Source organism: Lepidothrix coronata, unplaced genomic scaffold (assembly GCF_001604755.1).
Source record: "Lepidothrix coronata isolate B3197 unplaced genomic scaffold, Lepidothrix_coronata-1.0 Scaffold0, whole genome shotgun sequence".
In the NCBI taxonomy this organism is placed as follows: Eukaryota; Metazoa; Chordata; class Aves; order Passeriformes; family Pipridae; genus Lepidothrix; species Lepidothrix coronata.
This window is the reverse complement of record NW_016690180.1, coordinates 1,536,511-1,561,891: the sequence shown is the minus strand read 5'-3', so window position 1 is coordinate 1,561,891 and position 25,381 is coordinate 1,536,511. Positions and strand designations below refer to the sequence as shown.

General features: G+C 35.8%; 1 protein-coding gene across 3 annotated transcripts; it reads left to right on the top strand.

Moving 5' to 3' along the window:
* PDLIM3 (PDZ and LIM domain 3) lies at positions 1–24,690 on the top strand. 3 transcript variants are annotated; one of them, XM_017803885.1, is made up of 8 exons: positions 3–238; positions 5,838–5,989; positions 7,586–7,670; positions 14,405–14,472; positions 17,702–17,965; positions 20,589–20,716; positions 21,824–21,935; positions 22,756–24,690. In XM_017803885.1, exons 1-8 carry the CDS (start codon positions 146–148, stop codon positions 22,943–22,945), a joined length of 1,092 nt encoding a protein of 363 aa, XP_017659374.1. In that variant the 5' UTR covers positions 3–145; the 3' UTR covers positions 22,946–24,690. The 3 variants fall into 3 exon arrangements, with proteins under 3 accessions (XP_017659393.1, XP_017659374.1, XP_017659383.1); XM_017803904.1 differs by lacking the exons at positions 14,405–14,472; positions 17,702–17,965 and adding an exon at positions 13,774–13,961 and having other exon boundaries at positions 1–238; XM_017803894.1 differs by lacking the exon at positions 17,702–17,965 and having other exon boundaries at positions 4–238.
* The last annotated feature ends 691 nt before the right edge of the window (positions 24,691–25,381 follow it).

Sequence of the window (25,381 nt, the reverse complement as noted above, 5' to 3'; positions counted from 1 at the left end):
GGAATGAGTAAAACTTCTTAAGAGGTATAAAAGGTCGGCTGCCCTGTACACAGGTGCTCTGCTGACAGCAACCTTCCTCCTACAGCTCGGCTCCTCACACAGACCTAAGGAAAAAAGAAGAGTAGCCAAGAAAAAACTGTCCACAATGCCACAAAATGTTATTCTCCAAGGACCGTCACCCTGGGGATTCAGGCTCTCGGGAGGAATAGATTTTAATCAACCCTTAATCATAACCAGGGTATGTACTCTTTCCATTTCCTTTCTATTAATTCCATTTAATAGTTGCTGTAGATTTTTGCCCTTTTCTGGAGTTCAGACAAAACTGTGAGTAGATTAATGAGTGGCTGCTAATTCTGAAGAGAGCCAGCTGAAATGCTAACAGTTTTTACAAGTTTTGTGTGACAGGCTTCTGTAATTCGCCTAAGACACTTTAACTGCACTTCTACTTATGCCTCAAAAATTAAATTCAAGTGCCTTGGCAGTAGAAAAAGGTTGGCATGATTTCCCAGGCATTCAAAGCTGTGTAAAGACAAGACCTCACTTTTATCTTTTTCAAGACTAGCCTTTCAGATCACTGGAGGTGAAGACTGCTTGGCAGCAGCTCCTCATGTCTGGAAGTTTGTGCTTTGCAAATTAATCTGACTCTTATATAATTAAATCAAGTTCTGATTATTGCCAGCAAAGGCAACAGCACCTGTTTTTACATATGTGAAGGTTTTCACTTCCATAAACATTAAATCAGTGAATTATGAGAAAGTTGTCCAGTCCTGAATATGAAAGAGGTAGTTATTTGGTGTTTTCTGTCATATTTAGAAAATGAAAGTTTACCTGCCTCTCTCACTCCCCCCCAGTTAAGAGCAAGAATCTGAGCCTTCATTTTTTTCATGAATTTCAATATATTAACTAATATCTCAAATTTAAGAAACCAGTTACTCAATGAATGTAGCATACAACACACTGTCAGCTGCCCTGCATCTACAGACATGGATCTACTCAAAAGACAGGATACATATTTTGATAATTTTGAAAATTGTGTTCAGTGCACATCAGACCAGAATTAGTTCTCCCTATATTTTTGCTGCTTTTCAGGACCTTAGACACACCAAGTATGTGTTCCACGAGCATCCAAATTGCTATTTTTATTTTTTTTTTAAATAAATCCCTGCACTATGACTCACTATATACACTATGCCTGGTATTGAGCAAGTGTCAAGAACCTTGAAGATGGATGGATACTACCGGTGATACCTTGCAGTAAAAATGCTTCCAAACAATAGTCTGTAGAAAGTTTAAGGATCAACTTCTCACATATTAACTAGTAAAAATTTATAAATCTGGAATAAACGATTAAGTTAAAGCATAAAACATTTTATGTATTTTGAACAGAAGTAAATCAGAATGCTATTATACTTGACTGAATGTAGTTACATGAAAAATACTCATAGGACATAGCAAAGCCTTTGGAGAAAAATGAGATAAAAACATTGATTAATAAAAAAAATCTCTGAATGTTTTGAGGCCTTCATTGCCTTTTATGGTCCTCTAAAAGAAAAATAGTTTCCATTATCTCCAATGAAAAATATTTTAGCTGTGTCTGGTTTGTATTTTCTTTGTGTTTAGATTAAGTACAATGAAGTTTAAAACTGCAATAACAAAGGATGTTACTATAAATGTCACTTTCTAAGGAATAAATTACTTTGCAGTTGACTCATACCTACCAAATGCCTTACAAGACAAAAGCCATTGGTTTCTGGCATACTACAGAAATGTTCAAAATCACATTTCAAGTAGAACAATGAAATTATGTATAGGAAAAAAACAACATGGTTGAGTTTGCTTAGCTCAAATTCAAGTATATTAATGGTAGAATTGTTTAAAGTTAATATTTTTGTTGCCACAGCATACATTGAAAAGAGTGCCTAAATAAGTATTCATACAATACCCCTTCAGAAATAGAGAACATTTTATAAGATTTGTAAGTCTTGCTTCTTGGGGCATAAGGGTTCTTTTTATAAAAGGTATCACCAGCAACCTGTTCACGTTTGGCTTAACTGTCCTGACAAGAAAAAAAATTAAAAATATTTGCCATTAAACAATAAATAGAAATTATTTTCAAATACATTTTGAATAAAATAATTGGACAGGTGTTATGTTTGGTTGGGTATAGTCCTTGTTCAACAAGGAAAGCTTTTAGCAGGACTTATCAAGAGAGACAGACACCATAAGAGACTATCCACCTGTCTAAAGAACAGATGTCACCTCAATAGCTCATCTGCAAATTGTTCTGCTGTTTTGACTGTTTCAAGCAAATGCAAAAACCACAGACCATGATCACTGGGAAAGAGAAAGAACAAGAGGGGACTAAAATAGACATATTTAAATTCTATTATGGTCAGAAACAACAAATGAACTATGAATAGTGGAAACATTTATTGAAATACTTGGAACTTTGCACAGATGCAAAGAAATTGCATTATTGAAACTGATCAAAACCTTAGCTTAATCAAACTGAATAGTTTTGGTTTATTCTAACCAGAATAATGTAACATTTTGGGTTAAGCATTTAGAGGAATGCAATCCTAGAATTTAAGTTCTATTGAATAAAGCATTGCAAGAACAACTGAGACTTTTAAAGTTTGGAGGGAATGATGAAATATTATCAACTCTAGATTTAAGTTCTATTTTAATATAGACCTTTACCAATCACAATGCTAGTATTCATATTAACTCATTTTTATATTTATTCACTCTGCAGACATTCATAGCTCTCTTCAGAAAACACAAAGCCTGAAAATTTATGATTCTGTAACATGATAAGCTTTGCAAGTCTATTATCAGATGCAGAGAGGTTGTCTTCAGTTTCGTAGGAGACATTGACCCATATGTGGTTAAATAATCTGTGACAACATCTGAATGATCAACACATATCCTTATACATATCCAAATCCAAGCTACCTAAGATACAGGAGTAACAGGCATGCCATACAGGCATGTCCTGAAGAGCAAGACAAAAATTTTCCCAAAGCAACAGTAGAATCTACCTCACCTGCCCAGGTGAGCAAGCAACAAACACTAGTCATAACACAATTCTAAGCGTTCACAACACATACTTAATATGTAACTAATAAGCCCTTAAGAAACAACAACACTTACATTATTGAGGTACCCACAACATCAATATTATACCCATGATATGGTGGAATCTTGCAATGAATAACACGGCCTCTTTCTATAAAATGTAGGCTACTGTACTTTTGTCAGTCCCACTTCCCTATGAGCAACAGTCAAGATTTCCCCCCCTCAACATATTGAGTGACACCCAGCCATATTCCTCCTGCTCAATTCTAGCAGCAGAACGCTGGCTCTTTCTGCCAAACCCAGGAAGATCAGATGAGGGAAAAGATTATATGAGGGCAGGTAGCTCTGCATGCAAGCAGGCTTGGGCACGTCATGCTCAGCACCCCCATCAAGGTGTTAAGGTCCAAGAGACACAATTCAGCCAAATAATAGGAAATACAGACTCCTGGCCCTTCTCCTCCTTCCTCCCACCAATTGGTAATCGCATTCAAACATATAAATGGTATATATGCAGCTTGTGACAATTTATAAAATCCAGGGGATTTACCATGAACACAGAGTAGGTTAGGTCCTACTAGAAGCACAGCTGCTACAGATATGCTGCTTTATAAGGCAGGATCATTATCTCAGTACATTGCTGCAGTGTGTCACAGATACGGCAGATGATTTGTTGTGACATGTAAAAAGCATAATCTACTGAGTAACCTATATAAGGGTTATACAAGCTACGTTACCCTTGAGAGGGAACCAAGAACGGCTGGGTTTGCCCATTTTGGGTATTAGAGCATCAACAGTCACATTGGAACACTAGGAATTCCGCTGCAGTTTGTCATTGCAGACATTTTCACAACATGCCAAGCAAAGTCAGGAACAATTCCCAGTGTAAAGGAGAAGCATGATCATTCTTCTAAATCCCCTGCCTTATTACAGTGATGTTAAGTGGTCTCGATGCCGTTCATTTACACTTACAGCTGTTGAAGTTTGAGAAACAGACAATTTTGGAGATTTCAGACTTAGAATTTATAAGCAACTTCCTTGATTCATATTCAAACAGATTATTCAGGCACCTTAACACTTTGTTAAGCCCACAATACATTAGTCCATTCTTCTGAAGGGTGAAGGTGGAAAAGCTTCCAGCTGGCCACAAATACCCATTTGGAAAGTCTGCCTTGACTTGATAATAACATATGCATTGCAGTTTGTTACAGTGACATCAAAAATAAGTTTACGTGCTGGAATGCAGAAAAAGAGCCCACAAAGCAAACTCTCATCAAAAAGAATGTTTCTACTTGGCTTTTATGTTGATAGTACTGTCACCTTCAGAGACAAGTCTGCCAGCTTCTCCAAAGCTGGGGTTCAGAATATGCTGGAGGTACACTGGGCAGCTTAATCTCCTCATTTCCTGGAAAATTGTGAAACACCAGAACTACAGAATGTCTCCACAGCATGTTTTCCAGTCCTCCTTAATCGCTTTTAACAATCGAGATAACACTTACTTTTGCTGTAGCAGAACCTACAGTGAGAAAAATTCTCTCCAATAGCTTTTTTACTTAATATGTGCCACAGATAAAAGAACTGCTCTTGTAAGTCACACTATGTTGACATTTTTGTCCTTCGCACTGGGATTCATTTACTTACAAATAAGCAACTAATGTTACTTTGGATGAATCGGTCTGTCCCCTTTGTTCTGCTATTTCAGAAGAGTTACGTGCTACATCCATCAATTTCATGTTGTTGTCTAGATAATCAAAAGTCACCTAAAATGGCAATACACAACTAAGGGACCTAAATCCCACTCAGTGACCTAAGACCTGTTGTGTATGTGGTATGTGTAAGTGTTGTGGTGGTATGAGAAGTCCCCTTTTGCACATAGAGACCTGCAATTCTAGAACAAGCTTCAGCAATGTCTAAGGTCATAGCCTCTCTACAAGAGTTATTTTAAAGCAAAATTATGTTGCATTTCAATTATTTTAACAGTCATGTAGAAGATTATCAAGTAGATTAAAAAAAAAAGGCAAGCATAGAAAGATAAGCTGAGGGCTATTTCTACGAATGGTGGTACATTTACATAAGATATGAATTGCACCACATGGATCACCCTGGAGGATCAGGGACACTGTTACTTAAATGCAATGGGACTGAAAGATAAGCACTTTAAGGAGTTCAGGGTCTGACTTAGACATGAATAAAGAGAAAAATATTATTTTAGTATTATTAGCATATTTCTAATTATTTGGCAATACAACAAGAAAGGCCAGGCTAACAGAAACCGTGAACTGCTGTACTTGTCCTTAAACATTGCTTTCTATATTATTCAATCCAATGGCACATCATACCCGTGAACATTAAGTAACACTATTTCTTAATGGCTCTTTTCTTCTGCTAGTGGTGTTAAGGGGAAAATATAACTCTTTTTTTTCAAGCAAGTTATATATGGCAGTTAAGAAAGAAGATTCAAAGATGAGTTAGAGTAACTACAGAAGTCAGAGTGGAAACTTATGCAGAAGTGTAAAGATAATTTCCATCTAATTTGAAGTTATGATAAATAAAACATTTATTTGATGATCTTTCAAAAGATCTACAGAGGGTCTGGCAAAATTAAGAATTCACTTTCTTTGTAGGCAATCATATAGTTGTTTACAGGCCCACTCCCTGCCTCCCCCATCGAACAGAAAATAGGGAAGCATGGTGAAGTTTATTTTCTCTATCAATTTTCAGGCATGCCTGGTGATTAAGCAGTTACATTTTGGTCTTTTCAGATTACACCTGGAAGCAAGGCTTCAGCTGCCAACCTATGCCCTGGTGACGTTATTATAGCTATTGATGGTCTAGGCACAGAGAACATGACACATAATGATGCCCAGGAGAGAATTAAAGCAGCTACACATCAGCTTTGTTTGAAAATAGAGAGGTATGTGTACATGTCTGCTTATTTCTGAAAGAATATACTATTCAACCAACTGATTATACATTACAATTATTATATGGTGTAACTATTTAAAATAGTTTGAAGAATTTCATGATGTCTTTAAAATTACAAGCAACCAGACCCACCTCACAAGCTCCAGGCCAAGCAAGACTCCCCAGAACTCATCTTCATAGGTACAAAAAAAAATTGTTTCTCTCAGATTACTTGCCACATGACTCTGCTGACTCCATAAATCCTATGTTAACCATCAGTAAGCAAGCAGTTCCTCATGTTTTGGGGAAATAATAAAACCCTCATCTAGCTGTCACTTGTTCAGTGACCACTCTACTCCAATATTTCCTCAGCTGCAGGTGCTTATCATTGCCTCCTGCTCCCAAGCACAGACAAAGTTGCTAGTATATCCTCCCAGTTAGGGAAAACATCACATCAGGCATTCGTAAAGGGTGACAAAAGAACAAGTTTAAAGCAAATCCTTTTGGTCACAACATATTAAGCCAGATACAGGATTCTCAAATCAACATTCAAAACAAAACTAAGAAACACTCTCCTACCTAAACTGCAGGAGTCCAGAAACTTTTGTGTTCATTTCTCTCAGCTAGAGCCAGGAAGAGAAACAACCTGCAGCTTCACATCTCCAGCTGAGTTTGCTCAGCCTTTAATCAGAATCATTTAGCACACTCTTTCAGCTCTCTCCAAAATTAGGATGGCCCTGATTGACCTGAGGCCTTCAAGGAAGCACAGCTCTTCATTACAGCTGAGCACAATATTTGTTTCCAACTACAGAAGGTGGAGTTGTTTTTGAAAGGATCATTGTCTAATTACTAGAGCACACACTATGGTTAAAAACTCCCACAGCTAATTCTAGGTTCTGTTACAGACTGATATATGCCATTTAACAACTATCTTGGGAAGCCATTTTCAAGATGTGATAAGTGTATATATAACAAACAGTACTAGATTAGTATTTAACATTACTATTATGCTACTATAAAATTAGTTGCCATATTTCACTTTGTCAGTGAAAACAGAATTGTAACTGGTATTTTTGTGTTTGTTATCCCTGCCTACATGACTGAAAGAATCTTCTGTGCCACTTTGATTTACACTTGCACATACTTTGCATACTTAGATTGCACTTCTACATTTAAAAGCAGGCTTTGCATGGATATTGTTATCACAAAAAAAAAAATTGAAGTTCCTGGTTTAGGATTATTGCTATCATATTCATTTACTTGTGCAAAATATTCTGAGGACCCAACATTCATTCTATCAACCATTAAAAAAGTAAAATTTTAAAAAGTTTGGTCAGCTCACGTCAGAAAGGCAGTACTTTCCCTTTCCCTTTGTATTTGGAAACTATTAACAATTTGCTTCCCATTGTTCATAGCATACAGAATTTTTAAAAAAGTAAATACTCTTTATATATATTGATTACATATCATCAAAGTTTTTTTACGTCAAAACATTAAAAAAGCATAGAAAAACCTGCACATTTCCAAGCTGCATTATATTTCATAGGGACCTATACAACCCTATAGGAATTCAAAATATTTAAATTCTGCATTTCTCTCTTTCTAGGGCAGGAACTAAATTATGGTCCCCACAAGTTTCAGAAGATGGCAGAGCACATCCCTTCAAGATAAATTTGGAAGCTGAACCACAGGTATGAACTGTGAGAGGTTATCTAACCATTTCCATTTGCTGTTTTACATTATAAATTATCTCCCTTGTGGTCATTAAAATTCTTTGAATAGAACTTCATCCATTATCTGCCAGTTTAAGCTAATACAGACCACCATGAATATGACATATGTGAACACCATTTTATCTGACAGAATGTTTCTGATTTTTCAGCTATAACTGAAACAAAACATTAACAATCTACAATACACTATCATATTTCTTTAAGACTGTACTTATCGCCATCATTCTATTATGGAAATTAAATATGTTCTTTTATTCTGATACAGTTTAAGTTGCTTTAACTCTTTTAGAGATTCTTCATCATTTGAGGAAATGCTTCAATCAGGAATAAATGCCAAGTACCTAAGCGATGAACTCATCAGACCACATAATTCAATTTGATGTAATGGTTAAATAGAGAGATCCATTAATGCTGGATCTCTTTATTTCCATACATTTTTATACTATACCAGGGAACTGAAGTTTATGAATCTGTACAAGATCCATGTACAGGTCTTGTACAAGCAAATTGACCACTTCTGACCAACAAAGTCTTGATCCTTGTATATGACCAAAGCAAATCCACTCAATTGTCATCCTCCTCTCTCTTCAAGCTCAAAAAGAAGAGCTACTACAACTCAGAGTCTCTGTACCATTAATAGCTAATTAGCTAGCTACTGCCTACACCTAGTCCTTTATTTATTTGTCATTCCTTTTTAACATACACGAACATCTGGTGTTCTCCCAAGAGGGGGGAGGGAAGAACATTCTGCTGATCCTAAAACTCCAGGTTCAAAGCAAGTATGTCAAAGTATTTATTCTGTGTTATCCTAGAAAATGTAAGTGCAGACTCCATGTCAATAAATCCTGTGCAATAAGTACTCCCACCAATCCAAAGTTTTCCCAGAGACACTACCAAACATGGCATTTCAGTGTTTCATTTCTCTCTCTTCTTTCCAATCTAAAAACTTGCATTAAGTGATACAGCAGCAGCAGGAGATACTATAATGAAGAAACAAAACTATTTTAAATGCCTATTTTTGTGGAATAGTAGGATACATATTAAATGAATAGCAATGGAACAAATTCACTAAAAAAGCTATAGAGAAAACCATGCAGGCATGTATGACAGAAGAGTAATCCCTCTGCATGAAAGCTGCATTCCTAAAAAGGACAGTTACTTTAAAATAGATCACAAGATTTCACTGAGTGCTACTTGGCAGACTATTGAAAAGCAGTTTCCATTTGGCAATTAGAAAAACTGTTTCTCCTAGACTAAAACCAGCCTTTTTGTTTTAGTATATCTCTCTTTCCTTCATAGAAAAATCAGGAGCACTGAGTATATTTAATAAATAGTATGCACCAGACAAGTAGAAATGCTTGCAAGCAAATATGCTATACCATTCCTGGGATGATTTCCATTTTAGATTAAATTCTTCCATCCAAGATCATCCATCACTCTGACCTCCCTGTGGAAAAAAAATAAATATAGCCTTTTGTTCTACAATTGCTGTAATTTTAAATTAAATTTTATCACATATTTAGTCACAACAGGAGTCCCAGCAGCACTGTATATCAGTAAGGAAAACAGTACAAAGTTTCTTTAATTCCAGATGACAAATATTTGCACAACCTGTGCTGTCTAGGTCATGTAAGAGCAAAGCCTTTGACACCTTCTCCATAACATACTCCTGGAAAAGCTGCAGCCCATGGCTTGGACAGGGGCACTCTGCTGGGTTAAGAACTGGCTGGAGGACAAGGCCCAGAAAGTGCTGGTGAACAGTGCTGCATCCAGTTGGCAGCCGGTCACTAGTGGTGTCCCCCAGGGATCAGTGTTGGGCCCGGTCCATTTAATATCTTCACTGATGATCTGGATGAGGTGATTGAGTCTTACATTAGCAAATTTCCAGATGACACCAAGTTGGAGGGAGTGTCTATCTGCTGGAGGGTAGGAGGGCTCTACAGAAGGACCTGGACAGGCTGGATATATGGGCTGAATCCAACGGAATGAGGTTCAACAAGGCCAAGTGCCGGGTCCTGCACTTTGGCCAGGACAACCCCCTGCAGCACTACAGGCTGGGAACAGAGTGGCTGGAGAGTGACCAGGCAGAAAGGGACCTGGGGGTTCTAATCAACAGAAGGCTGAACATGAGCCAGCAGTGTGCCCAGGCTGCCAAGAAGGCCAATGGCATCCTGGCCTGTAGCAGGAACAGTGTGGCCAGCAGGTCCAGGGAAGTGATTCTGCCTCTGTATTCGGCACTAGTGAAGACACACATTGAGTACTGTGTCCAGTTCTGGGCCCTTCAGTTTAGGAAGGATGTTGAGGTGCTGGAGCATGTCCAGAGAAGAACAAGTGAAGAGCCTGGAGCACAAGTCCTATGAGGAGCAGCTGAGGGAGCTGGGATTGTTTAGCCTGGACTGTAGGAGGTTCAGGGGAGACCTCATCACTCTCTACAACTCCCTGTAAGGAGGCTGTAGGTGGGTGGGGGTCGGTCTCTTTTCCCAGACAACCAGCAATAGGGCAAGAGGACACGGTCTTAAGCTGTACCGGGGGAGATTTATGTTGGGCATTAGGAAGAAGTTCTTCACAGAAAGCGTGATTGGGCATTGGAATGAGCTGCCCAGGGAGGTGGTGAAGTCACCATCCCTAGAGGTGTTTAGGAAAAGACTGGACGTGGCACTTAGTGCGATGGTCTAGTTGACAAGGTCATAGGTTGAATCCAACCTAGTTGATTCTGTGATTCTGTGACTGATGTACAGAAATGGAAAATCACTGAATTACATTTCCTCCATTTCTATAAAAATTAAAATTGCTCAAAAGGTCATAGATCTTATAAATGTAATCAGATCTTTTTAACTCTTGCCAGATAGACATTTTAAAATTCACCAAGAAAGTTAAGAGATGTCAGTCATTTAAAATGCATTATAAGCCAACTAAATAGCAAAACCAGATGAAGACTTAACCAATATTCTTAATAAGTATCTAGTTTCTGTTTGTAGGCTAATAAAAGATAGTTAAAATGAGTGTAAAACCTATTTTAAATTTTTCAGCAATTTGGCCAACTATTTGGCCAAAGAACACTTACTGTATCTTCAGTGGATGAAAATTTTTCTACAGATGCTGGGAGATGGTTTTGTGAAAACTGATAGACAACTAAAAATCGTTCCTACTTACAGCTATGGAACAAGGAACCTTTATACAGTAGCAAACTTTTGTATCACACTGAACATCTCCCAAGAGTCATTTGGAGACTGACAGAGGCAATTGTCAGAGCCCAATGAAAGCTCTCACTATTTTTAAACCCTTGGAAGAGGAAACTGAGGCAACAATTCCAACTTACAGCAATAAGTGGCTGACTGAAAGTGACTCTTGAAAGCTACACATTCCCACATAAAAACCAGCCACATTAACTTTGTTAGTCTGGAGCAACCTATAGTGTGATGGATAAATAATAGGAAATAACAGACCACTTGAAGAATTACTAATACAATCACATTGTATTCTGTATAAAAGTGACTTAGTACATGCAGTTCTCAATGAATATAATTAGAAATATAATCTTTCACAAATGGCAAATTATAAAATTATTTTTAAAATCCTTTCTGCTATATTGTCAATGTAAAATAACATGATGACCTGTAAATGTTTTCTGTTACAATCCCTTTAACCTGATTGAAAATTATTTTATATTCCTTACCACAATATCTTGAATTGTTTTTATTTGAGCTTTTCTCGTTTGCATCTATCTTTGCCTTTGAACATTTTATTCAGTGAGACTAGACTTTTGGCCCTGAAGGACATTATACATTCCTGTGAGACACGCTATGCACATAGATAAAAATATAAGAAAAATACAAGCCACTCTTCTAAAAAGTAACTTTATACTCTATTACCACTGAAAATCAACTTTTGAAGCAATACAATCGTCCTAGCTAGTTTTGAGGACCTACCCCCTCTTTTTAACAGCATTTAAAAGATCAAGGTTTTAGCCACATGATACCTCCAAAATGTACACATTTGTGTTCTGCCACACCAATTACCCCAATGAATGCCATCATATGGTCTGTGTTGGATGCCTTTCTACAGACTTTGGGAGCTACATTAATTCTATTCCTGATACCTATATCAATGCAAAAATGTAGCTAACCCTGCAAAAAGGACATCAGTCAGTTGGAAAAAAATTTAAGAAATTAAGTACTGTAAATCTCAAACATTCCTGATTAGGAATTTCAACAACTTTCAGTTCTCATTTAGCTTTTGAACTAAAAGAGGACTTTTTGCAGATTCAATGAGATATAGTAAACACAAGAGCTGGACTATTTTTGCTGCTGTATGTTCTGTCACTGACCTTTTATGTGATTAGATGAGCTATAAAGAAAACAGTATGTAAGTCTGACTAACTGCAAATACTTGTTTCACAACTGTTACATTGTTAATATGCTATTATGGTACCTCATCTTCTATTCATTTCTCAATAGGAAATGAAAAAGGGGGATGAAATTACAATGTTCTCAGTTGGTTTTGTTCCTTTTGAATCATATACGGATTTAAATCAATTTTAAATACTTTGACATTAATATCTTTCATTAAGTAGCCATGATCCTAAACACTATTAGATTATTTCCATTTACTAATACATTCTGTTAACTGCAACTCAGTTCTATCAGACAGAAAGAAGGAATTGCCAGTAAAATCTTTGTGGTCATTTATCTGATTGCTGCTTTCAGTAGCCTCTTACAGTGCAATGCTGCTAAACATTTTCATTTAATAAAACTGCTTTTTACTGTTTGCATTTTCTGGTTGCACATTCTATATATCCATGACTTTTCCTTATTCTGATCCTAAATATATTTCTGAAACTGCTGTACAACAATCACACTCAAAACCAAAGCCAGAGAACCAGCAGAGATTTCAATGGAAATTGAAGTATTAATGACCTGTGCTATCTTAACATTGCAAGGTCCAGAAAATATCAATTCACGTTGTAGACACCTATTTGTTAGTAACAAAAGCTTTTTATTCCATATGCATGGAAGTTCAAGTGCTCTCACAGCACTGTTTCCAAAGAGTGCTGCAGGACATCAGGGCCACAGCAGCTGGATAGACTGCAGCAGCTAATGTTCTTCACCCACTAGGGTAGTATGAAAATAACCTCTTAGCAGATGACAAGGCTAACTTTTTCGAAGTCTACTTCTGAGGCTTAGGGGTGGACCTGAGCTGAAAGGGACTCAAAAGAGACTGTACTAAATATGCACAATACAAATTAGTGAATTTTCACACAGTCGGTAGCCTTTATCATTCCTGGCCAACCACTACAGAAGAAGATTTTAAGTATCTGAAAGGTCATCAGAGATTTGACTTCCAGATCTTATCCCTTATGGATTCCACAACTGAAGGAAATTATCCTGGCCAACAATTAAAAAAAAAATAGTACTCCAGAAATAAACAAACATAGGAAGAATAATTTCAAATTTTTCCATGTCTGGGTTTTACCTATTTATGATGATTTCACATTATGTTTAAATTATACCAACATCACAATTTTTGCTTCAAAGATGAAATATGTTCAGAAAAACATTCTCAGTCTGAGGTACATTCAAGACTATTTCTGTTAAAAGAAGTATGTTTTCTAGGCAAGACACAATAAAATAATCATGTGTTTTCTAGGCAAGACACAATAAAAGTCATACTTTTGGGAATCCCTCTATCAGTATGTGATGAAAATGCAGAATCTAGAGATTAGCACTAAAGCGAAGCAGTCAAGCTAACTATCCATGAAATGTTTCTGACAGAATGTAAACAGTGAAAAATCTCAAGAACAATACGAAAAGTCACTATAATATTCATTCCTCCCATTTATTCTAAGCCTTCTGTTTGCCCGGAGGCAGGAAAATAATGCGTATAGCTTAAGTAGCATATACAAAATTCATGGAAAAATATAGGATGCTTGCACCAGTTAAAAAATAACAGAGTTGCAAAAGTAAAAATTGCAGATTAACAATACGTGTGTTGTCAGTTTTACTCATTACTAGCTTTGGTGTGCATTGTAGCTCTGTGTATTTTGTCTGCCTATCATGTACAGGAATTCAAGCCTATTGGTACAGCTCACAACAGAAGGGCCCAGCCTTTTGTTGCAGCAGCAAATATTGATGACAAAAGACAGGTAGTGAGCTCCTCCTATAATTCTCCAATTGGGCTCTATTCATCTGGCAATATTCAAGACGCGCTTCATGGACAACTGAGGGGTCTCATTCCTAACTCATCACAAAAGTGAGTACTAATATTTACTTATAATACATGGTCATTTGTGGTATTTCATTATCTGTTCCATTTTCAATTTAAAAGTCCAGCTCTTGCTGTTTTTTCTGGGAATCAGGAGTTTATTCATTAATTTAAAAAATGGTGATCAGTAAAACAATTTTTTCCAACACAGAGAACTATCCATTCAGCTCTGTTGTAGCAATGTTTGCAGGTAGGCAGCATTTGGACTCTACATTGGGCTGCAACACTACCCTCTGACCTTCTCTCTTGTAACTGCACTTTACTCTGAATGTTCCTGAACACTACAGCGTTTGCATTTTGAGTACCAGGAATGAACAAACGAAACACGGCTATTTCATGGTTAAAACTTTAAAACATTTTTAGCTTCATTTTAACTAGAAATCAGCATTTGTAGGCCAAAGAAAGTTATTTTAACCCTTTTTTCTTTACAGGATATGAACTACTTCGAACACAAGCATAATATTCGGCCCAAACCTTTCATAATCTCAGGCCGAAGCAGGTTATAAACTTTGAGTGCTGTGCTGGATTTGATGCATGGTGTTATTTTTTTTAATGGATGGATACTCACCACTGACATTAATAAAGCATACAGATAAATTTGAAATTTACTTATAGTACTAGATAACCTAATACCAAAACTAAAAACAAACAGACAAAAAAAATGAAATGGTTGACTCTCAGAGCTCATGCTTAGCATTCAAATTTCTATTTCCAAAAGAAAGCGGGTCTACACTTCCATCTCAGTTATACTGATAAGAGTCTGAAGTAACTGTATCCATGAACCTGATTCGGTTTACATCATAGCACCAGATATTGTATATTTACAGATCTTTGGCACTGTGAACTTTTTCTGTCCAAATGCAAATACATATAATTTGTTAGCTTGCTAAACAAAAGATAGCTACGTATATAGATGATAATCTAGGCCATTCAGAGATTTTAAATTTGCATTTCAGCAGATCTCTTTCCAGAAAACAATCTAATGCTGAGCTAAAATAGGAAAACTGATGTCACAGACATGTAAAACTCCAATGCAGAAAATCCATCATTTTGATGTAATAATCCTCTGTCATAACTGGTGATGAAATTTCCCACTATTGTTTACATTATTAAATACAGAGGAGGAAAAGCCAATTCAAACTGTGTGGCTAAAAACACAAGGAAGCTCATAAGGGCATGAGGGCTGCAATATATTGCAATGTGACCCTTTATCCTTGCTAGCAGTAGCAGTTTTCACTAGTGGAATTAGTGTTCTACCTTAAATTCTGAAAAATTATAATGCCCGCATTTTAATTATACTAATTTAAGTCTGACAAACTACACCAGAAGAACAGGATGACAAATGATTCCAGTGTACAAAGGGCAATCTCATATTGATCATCAGTTTTGAGAGATGTCTTAAATTTTTCAATCACCTGACTGTAGGAGATGGTCCCATCCTGCTAACAAGAACTATCAATGTAGAACACCACCACAGTGGAGAAAAGGTTCCCAAGGACAAAACAGTCCTTAGCAAACATCCATGGCTTCTCACTGTAGGTAGCGCTTACAGACTGTACCAAAACAGACTTTGGGACCACTAGGTCCCAAAAGGTTTTACATGTGCCTACTGGATTTATGAAAATTCAAATGAATGTATCAAGAGCCTAATCTCTTAATTCAGAAACCTCAATTACACACTGTTTTCCATTAAAATACTGAAGTAAACAGCCATTTTCCAGCATGTCAGATGAGGAAAATAAACTGCAAAAACTACCCTGACAGCGATGCAACAAGTTTCAGAACTGCAGTTGGGCAAGGTCTGTCAGCACTGGAGAGGTCTGCACTTGCAAACTGCAGAATCTCTGACACAGGGTGTTACATCTGTGAAACCTTGTTGTCACAACATTTGGGTGCTACTATTTCATCAGTTTGGCTCAATACATACCCACTGCTAAACACGCTTTTAGGACAGATAGCTGAGGCTAAATAGGACTTTGATTAAAAGAAAACCTGATTGTGGACTGGGGTTTGAACTAATGGGTTGGACATTGGCCAACATTTTGGACTTTATTCTGGCAAAACATTTAATACATAACTATATTTTATTTATTATTTACCTATAATTTATCATGGTTTAACATTACTTTGGCTGCTCATAGCAAGAGTTGTGGTTTTCCTAGTCTTTTCCTGCTGCTTTCCATTTATTAACACTATCGGCACTGACAAAACTTACTCTACTGCAGGATCTAAAGGTGGTCCTGATCCTTCTAAAAGAAAATACTGTAAATTCGTATGTTGCCCTGTGTGGATTTTTTGGCTGGCTCATGCTAGGTGATGATGCACAATTACAGTTTGCTTTAAGGCTTGCCTACCATTTCTAGAATAAACTTTTTTTTGACTTGTCTTCGATAGTAAAGTGTGTATTTCCCTTTAAAATTTTAAGAAAGTGGTCCTGCACAAATTCCCCTCTGAATCAAAGGCAGAATTTTGGTTTGTCTTCTCCACCCGAGAGAAGCTACTGAGCAGAGTACTGTACTATCAAACCGGGAAATAGAGCATTCTTCCAGGTTTACACAGAATCATCAGCTTGGAAAAACTAACCACAACTCTGATAGGAAGGTTGGAGGATGTATTTGAAGCATTTATTGTCTCACAGCTCCAAATATCACATAAATAATAACCAATGACTGTGTAAAAGCCTTGGTTACGTGCTGTTACATAGCAACAGCAAAGAAATACCCTGTAACAAACAAAGCCTCTGAGGTACTATGGAAAGAAGACTGAACTGTATAAAACAGTGACACTCAGAAAGACTTCAGGCCTAATGTCCACATTTTTTTGCTAATATTTTTCCAGGTATGTTGAATTGCACAGTAACTTCACTTCAGTAATGTCAAGCAAAATTAATATTTCTAAAAATGTACATCTTATTTTTTATATATAAATTAATTATAAAGTCTACTTCAAAAGTAGGAAAAAATAATTCTCTGAATACATGCCCATTGTTCTTGTGAAGGACCACTTTACATTTTACTGGAAACACTGTGATTTAGAAAAGCAAAAGTAAGCCTGGATGCTTTAGTATCTCTCCTTCTTTGTAATTATTAACAAATTATTTTTTTAATTATTAAACTAATTTAAAAATATTAATAAATATCTTATTGCAGAATTCAAGGAAATCTAGAAAATGCCACACCCATTATTTTACACTAATTTATAGTAGTCTTTTCAGCTGTGGACTGAGATAGTTGTGAGGTACAGAAATGAAATGGTGTGCCTGGGATTTCAGTGCTGCTGGTGTTTATTCTATCACTGCATGGACAACTCACACAACCTTTGCATGCTACCGTTTTATAGATGTTAAGAATTACTCACCTAGAACAAAGCATTTTAGGGAGCTTAATTAATTCTCGATAAAACCTAGCATTACAAATGTAAAGTGATATTATGTTCTGAATTATTCAATCTATCAATGGATTTTTATTATCTTTAAAGAACACACGCATACCAGAATTTCAAGGACTGCTTTATAACTGGCATTGATAATTTTTGCAGGAAAACTCTTTTCAATGACTACGCATACTTTTGCTTTTCTCTGCTTTCTATACTTTACTTTTGCTTTTCTGTGTCTGTTCCATTTATGCTTTTCAGACCTGTTAACATCACTGTATTTCTGTACTTTTGTCTTTATTCTCTATAATCCAATGCACACTGCACACTCTTCTGTAATGTGCCTATTAACACAGTGGATGCAGCACTCCTTCAGGGATGGACTGTGGCAGTGGACGCAGTACCCCCTCTTCAATTAGCACGGTTAGCTCTATCTGCCCCACAGAGCTGAAAGCAGTGTCTAAGATGGCCCCTAACATTCCCTTGGAAATGGAGCTTCCTGGTGTCAAGATTGTACATGCTCAGTTTAACACACCTATGCAGTTGTACTCAGATGACAATATCATGGAAACACTGCAAGGCCAAGTTTCTACAGCTCTGGGGGAATCACCTGTCATAAGGTAATTAGAGCAGTATCTTTCATATTTATGAATATACAAATTTAAAATATGCCAAAAATCACAAGGTTTAATAATATCACTCTTTCTATGAAAAAGGGCGAAAGGGTTAGAGAGAAACTAAGTTATTTAAAAACATACAATATTTTCATTAAAATATTAGTAATTTCTATTTTCTAACCCAAAGTATTAAAGGAGTCCTTCAGAATTTACAAATAAATATTTCATAGGTAATAATCTTTGAATTGTGGCTAATAAATAAAAACTGATTATACTACCTGGACTATTAGCTGGCTGGCCACTCCAAATCAAGATTTTGATTCCCTCCAAAAATCAAAACTGTTTACTACTATTATAATTACTTATCTGATAACAATTTAATAATTTTCTCTTATTAATAAGTAATAAAATATAATTAAATAAAATTTATTTCAACTGTTTCATTTCAGGTTAGGAAGATTAGGAAATCTTGTAGATGTTTATAGTGTTCCAGATATTTAATTCTCATTCAGGACTACTCATTCAGTACAACTAGCCCTCACACAAAAAGAGACAGAATTTACTGTAGGCCTACTAATCCATGTCTGACTTATGAATTTTATGCATTGCATGACTAAAAGTCAGGTAGGAACCTTATGTACATGGATAACAATTATGATTATACAATACAAGGTTTAAGGCACTATTTATTTTTTCCAAAGGATCATTCACCAGTCACATTGCTTTATCTTTACTTTTGCATAATAGTAAATTATTTTTCTGTTTTACAATGGTACTTAAGTTAATAATTCATAATATGTATGGTGTAAACTAAAGCTAGTTACTAATATTTTAAATAAGCAATAATCATTGGCACCAATGAGCCTTCTTTCACACCTCGAAGAATTTGGCTGCTACTAACCAAAAAAGCCATATTTATATAAAAGTATTTAAGTTCATCCTATCTGATGAAAATAAAACTATAGTTCATGAAGTCTTTGCAGAGTGAAGTTACTCTAGTGCTTGAATATTTATCCTCAATCAGAACAATTAGAGAACAATAAAAGAAAAATTTGCTGCTTTTTTATTCTGAAATAATGGATTAAACCCAAAGCAATCAGATTTCACACTGCCTGTGACATTGACAGTTTGAGAACTGACTCTCTACACATTTGAAATGTCTCTTTTGTTGTGGGATTGGTTTTCACTATGTACGCATTTAGAAATGTAATCTCACACATTTGTGTCCATTTTTTTTATTGTTTGCCTTATGTATGTAATTGCATTATCACTTGTTTGATGTTTAGAAATGTTTTAGTTAAGAGGAGACAATTCAAGAGTTTAATTAACCATTGCCAAGAAATGTAAAAACGAAACTACTTTTATTCATTAAAAGCATCTGGCAAGAAAAGAAAATTGTAGTTTCTTCAACAGCTTAAAGACAGCTCAAAGAAATCTACTGATGGATGAAGATGCAAACAATTCACATAAGCAACAGGGGGGTCACTACCCAACTGCTGCTGCTCTTACTGAGCTTCGATGCTACCCTGGGAAACAAATAAACTATTTAAAGCAAAACTCAGTCTAATTCTTTGTGGACTTACTTGCTTAGTTCCAGTGGCAACTTACCTAAGATTTAACAGACAATAGAAGGTCAGTTGCAAAAGGAAATTTAAACCAGACATTTGTGTGTATAGCAGTAAGATAATAGACTTCATCAAAGTAAATTTGGACCTTCCTAATTAGCCCCAGTAGTAGTTTGAAATTTACAGATGCCGCACATTCAGTCTAATTCCTGCCAGTGCATATAGTCATCTACCTTTCCTCTCAGCTACTTAGGATGTCATTTATCATGAACAATTCAAGACATTCAGCACAGTTTAAAATCACATGAGGTATTCTTAGTAAAATCTTCATCTTGCAGGTCATTTGAGATTTAACCATCAAGTATTGTTTGGACAATAAATTACTTTATCTCTTCAGCATAAAATTGTCATTACTAAAGTAAGCCATGTCTCATTTTTATTAAATCAAGAAATAGAACTTCCATTTGTCAGTATTCACCTTACAATGCTTCCTACTATACAATACCTATTTCTCTCTTTTTTGTCATCTCCATAAGTTAAATAAATAACAATTTTCTTAACAAAATAATCACTGTATTATCTAGTGACCGAGCCAACTTAGAAGTCATATCTTCCCAAAAGATTTGTCTGCCTAGGTTTTGGCTGATCTTATATAAAGGTATAAGCTGTGATTTTAACAACATTCTTGAGGCCAGGTGATGTGAAAAGGGAACTTCTGGCTACCCTACCAAAGAGCACCTGATAATACAGCAGATGACTACAGGAATGAAACTATTTTGAAGTTAAATGGCCTATTTCCAAATGTCAGTAGAGCCAGAACTCTCAATACTTTCATGACTTTGTAGATTTATTTTTGTAACAATTGCACTGATTTAATTTTTTTCCATTAGATAAGAAGGAGGCTTTATAAAATAATGTTACCAGAAAGAAAGTCCTTCAGTAGTTGTTGAAACACAGTCTTTATGTTTGTTTCCTGAATCAGACTCTATGCCTGGTAGAACTATTGCTTTAAAATTATATTTGTTAAACTGCTTTATCTGCTCTTCCTCTCTTTGCTACAGTGACCCATCTCCCAACTCAGTGACTCAGTCTGACGTGTACAAGATGCTCCATGCCAACCAGGAGGAGCCCAGTCAGCCGCGCCAATCTGGCTCCTTTAAGGTGCTCCAGAATTTAGTCTCCGAGGAAGGTGGTTAATAACGACATATTCTACCTGTTCAAATAGTTTTAAAATGTTTGTGGGAAGGGGGAATCTAAGAATAAAGTGAGAGATATCAGAGATATAAGCATTGCTGAAAGCTTTAATCATTCTGTATCTTATAATTATCACACAGGTCTCCTGTAATTTCGCCTCCTTGCTTGTATAGCTAGCTATCTCCTCTGTGAATACAATGGAGGTGCTAATCACCTTTTTCAGAATCTTTTCTCAGGTTTTAAGATCATTAATGTACAGTTGACTTTAACTGAATGATAAAAAGTTTTATATGAGAGGATTTTTGGGACAAGCTCCTTATACTCATGACACCAAGAAAGAAAACGCTCTCTTCCACATCCAGGAAAAGAGGAATTAAAACAAACTCTTAAAATCCCCTTAAAACCAATTCTGTCTTCATTCTAAATAAAAATTGAAGAGGATAATATAATTTACAATCATATTTCCTTCAAATGAAGACATTTTTAAAATAAAATCCCTAAAAACTGCAAGTTTGTTATATTTATGATAAGCATAAAGAGTAAAATAAAACCATAATTAACCTAAGAGGTAAATATTTAAAATTTTAATGTTTATGTCTCAATATTTACCAGAAAAGGGATAAATATGTCTAATTGTCTATATATATCATTGTGGGATTTTGCTTGGCATTCTCTTGTATTTTGTTATTATTTTGTATTCATATCATGCTACTAATCATTCCTATTTTTTGTATGGTGATTTATATAAAAAAGAAGCTTTCTAACAATAGGTCTTGATTTTGTTATGTTGCTATGTAAAGCCTCCTCCCTCTCCTGCTATATTCAAGACCTACCACCAGAGAATTAGATGATGTCCATGAGACGGAGAGCACTGCATATACGATCTCTTTTGGACTTGCTTTTTGGCTCGGCTACACAACACTTTTCCTGATTCCAGAGAGGTGGAATGTGGCCACGAAATTTCTATAGTGAAACAGCATTGTTTGTTGACATAAGTGAAAGCCTCTAAATACATCCAGTAGTATATTTACAGGAAAAGTACTTACTGCAGCAGATGCTTTTATATCAGCCTATACATAAACTGGGTTGTTTTGTTTTTCAGATGGGCGCCCTGTGGGTACAAGGAGTGTGAAAGCCCCTGTAACAAAGGCACCTACTGCCATGCCTGGTGTCCAGAAAGTGCCACTGTGTGACAAGTGTGGGAATGGGATTCTGTAAGTTGTTTCTTTTTAGTTTTAGAAATCTCTAGCTCAAGAAATTTCTAAATCTGTAATTATTAACCTATACCTTCAACAATTTCGATACAGATTATTTCAGTTTTGAAAATGTACTGTCAAAGGTTTTAATTGAGATTTCCCAGGACATTTTACAAGTCAACCATTAACACACACATAACATAACTAGCAGTTATCTGTGCTGTGTTATCTCATGCTGTGAATTCTCAAAAGCTTCTTAGTAGTGCAAAGCACCCTTCTCCCAACCCAGTGGGAGTATCCAGAAAACTCTGTGAACTTACTTTAAAAATACGAGATTTCTACCTGAAAGTTCTAACTTCAGCAAAGAAGACAGATAATTATGAACTCAGAGGATACAATCAGTAAAGAAAAGAATGTGGTTTTGAAACTCATTTTGTCACTATTTTCATAGGTTAGGATGTACTTTCTGTCTTGTAACCAAACTAACATGTTTCTTTAAACTCTTAATTTTCCAATGCACTAATGAACTATGTGATCAACTCTACAGCATTTTATGTCACTTACTCAAACTCAGCATCCAAACTTAAATAATATAGTAGTTTCCAAAACCATCAGACGAACAATCTTAAAATAAATAGAACATTCTTTGTGTCATACTGTATTACAAGCATAGTCATAGAATGGTTTGAGTTGGAAGGGACCTTAGAGATCATCTAGTTCCAACCTCCCTGCCATGGGCAGGGATGCCTTCCCTTGACCAGTTTGCTTCAGTTTCTTCTCACTTTAAAATTCATATGAATTAATTCGGTTTTTTTTCCTTTTCATTGTTTCCATACAGAGGAACAGTGGTGAAGGCACGTGATAAATACCGGCACCCAGAATGCTTTGTGTGCTCTGACTGCAATCTCAACCTGAAACAAAAAGGTTACTTCTTTGTGGAGGGCCAACTGTACTGTGAAGCTCACGCCCGAGCTCGCATGAGGCCACCAGAGGGATATGAAACAGTCACCGTTTACCCAAAATGCTAGTCTTAGGTTAACACACAATTATATGCATGCACACAAAAAGCCATTTCCAGCTTAGAACTGCAGTACAAGTGTCAGGACTTCTGACTAAATCCAAAGTAGCATCTTTTAAACCTTCCCTTGAGGGATTCTGGGGGAGGTGGAAGCCCCTATTAGCCAGCAGTAGCATATTATACCAGAAAAATTCTGCTAAAATATTGTCTTTGAAGTTGTCAATATAAGTCAAGGAAGTATAAAATAAAACAGCTGTCCTGGAATACAAAAAGTGAAACATGAATGCTACAACATATACATAAGTGCTGTAAACAAGACATTATTTCTAACATAAATTAAGTATCTATGCAAACACCAACACCATCAAAGTCTTAGAGTCTGCAAATGTAGAGGCTTGACAGGTCATTAAAAAAGCAGCTATTTTACATGGATAGTACAAAACAAGCAGTTGTTCATGTCTGCTTCATGTCTATTATTCAACCAGCATTAATGTGCACCCCAGATAGATTTTGCTTACTTTGCTTTGAATTTGGGGTTATAGTGCCTTAATTTTCTGATTCAGCAACTGTGATAAAGAATAAATGTCAAGTCACATAATAAAATGGCTAGTATAATAAAGACTGGTTAGCATGAAGCAAAACAAAAATTCTATGTTGTCTTAATGATTTGCAATGGCATCATCTTTCACATAACTTAGCAAAAAAATTGTTCTGAGGCATGAACACACATACATTGTTTTCTGGAAAAAAAAACCACACTCTAATAGAGACTCACTGCAAATTGAGTTTGAAAGTAAATTTTAGAACGTTTCTGCAGAAAATTACACTGGATTTTTGCATCTCCATCTTTTAATTTCCATAATAGAAAAAAAGGGGAAACATCATCATAACATCTTTGTTGCTGGAAAATTAAAGCTTGGACAACTTTAAAAACAATTGTTAATTAAAATATACAAAGGAAAGATCTCTTACAAAAAAACTAGTGAAGTCCTAAGGAAAAAAAAAAGGCTGAAAGAATACATTTTTGTCATCAATTCCTGGAATTTGTCAAGGGCTACACTGCTTTCAGGTAGCTGCCAGCTACATAAACACACCTAACTGGCAAACCAAACCTTAGCGTTTACAGATAATACCAACACAAGTCAGAAATTATTTATTGGGGTATTTTGAACCCAACTTAAAGTAGAATAATCTACAAAATTTTGTATCAAGTCTACAAGACTAACAAAAAATAACTTCATATACTTTTCCCATTCTACAATATAAGAAACTTAAAATGTAAGTAAAATATGAAATCAAAATAAGAAGCTGTCCATACTTTAAATTTATTTTAAAAATTCACAAGTCCCAAAGACTGAAATATAACATCCACATATTCAAAGACTTTTCAAAATATCTTAAAGTATTATTTCAGAATTTAAAAGTTTTAAAAATGAGTGTGTCACTGACTTTATTATTTACATTTGTATATCATAAGCAGACAAAAAAGTGTTGCACCCTTTCCAAGGTTAGTTCCTGAAATATTTTTGGGCACAAAACATAATTCTGCTCTTCAGGTGTCATGGAGGCTATGTATAGTATTAATATTTTCCCACTAATAAAGCACACAAATATGAAAATCCTTTTGGAAGTGAGAGTGCACATAATGTCTATTTTTACAAACTTAAAATGTCATTGGTGTTTTAAAATGTTTGTTTAATGTTTCTGTCTTTGTATGTAACTAAAGGTAAAAATAAATCTATTACATATGATAAATATTCTGTGTTTCTTTTCAAATGGTATGGAAAATGAGAAAGTGTGAGTGTCAAGTGACTTGACAATAACAGAAGTTTGGCATTTCACCCTGCCAGAGCAGTTTGCTTCAGACTTATCAAAACCCTGGCAAGAACAAAAGGCAATTTTTGTATTAGGCATTTGAGTATATAACCTGGGCTTTCTAAAACAGAATGAGATCACGTGCCTTCAAAACTAAACACCTAAAACTGCTCTAACACGCCAAACATGCCAGTTACAAATGTGGGAAAACTCTTGGAAATGCAGATACAAGGACTGTTATGTTACAAGGAAGTCACAGAATGTGATCTGATCCTAAAACTTTGGGGGAAGTTCAGTGGTATTGCATCATGACATAGTGCTATTTCGAGATGTTTGAAGTTGGGTGTGACTTTGATAGAATTAGAAGGTAAGCCTATCTAATTGCAAGTACGGACCTATAAGAAAACTTTTACACCAATGTAACATAAAGGAAACTACAATTTTCAGTTAATGCAGATTCTGAAATCCTTGATCCTGATAGAGGAGAAAAATAGGAAATATCCTACAGTCACTTCAGTCTGGGAGAACTGAATATAGAATTTTAAATGTGAGAAGAAGATACAATTCTTTCTATGGCATGCTCAAGGCCAAATTCTTTATCTCAGTAGGGTTTCAGTGATTCATGGCACAA

Bases quoted from the DNA above. Each gene is read 5' to 3' on its own strand.
- PDLIM3 (XM_017803885.1), top strand. From the start codon at position 146: ATGCCACAAAATGTTATTCTCCAAGGACCGTCACCCTGGGGATTCAGG. The intron at 14,473-17,701 runs GTTATAAACTTT...CTATTAACACAG, and splicing joins ATAATCTCAGGCCGAAGCAG to TGGATGCAGCACTCCTTCAG. The intron at 20,717-21,823 runs GTGGTTAATAAC...TTTGTTTTTCAG, and splicing joins GAATTTAGTCTCCGAGGAAG to ATGGGCGCCCTGTGGGTACA.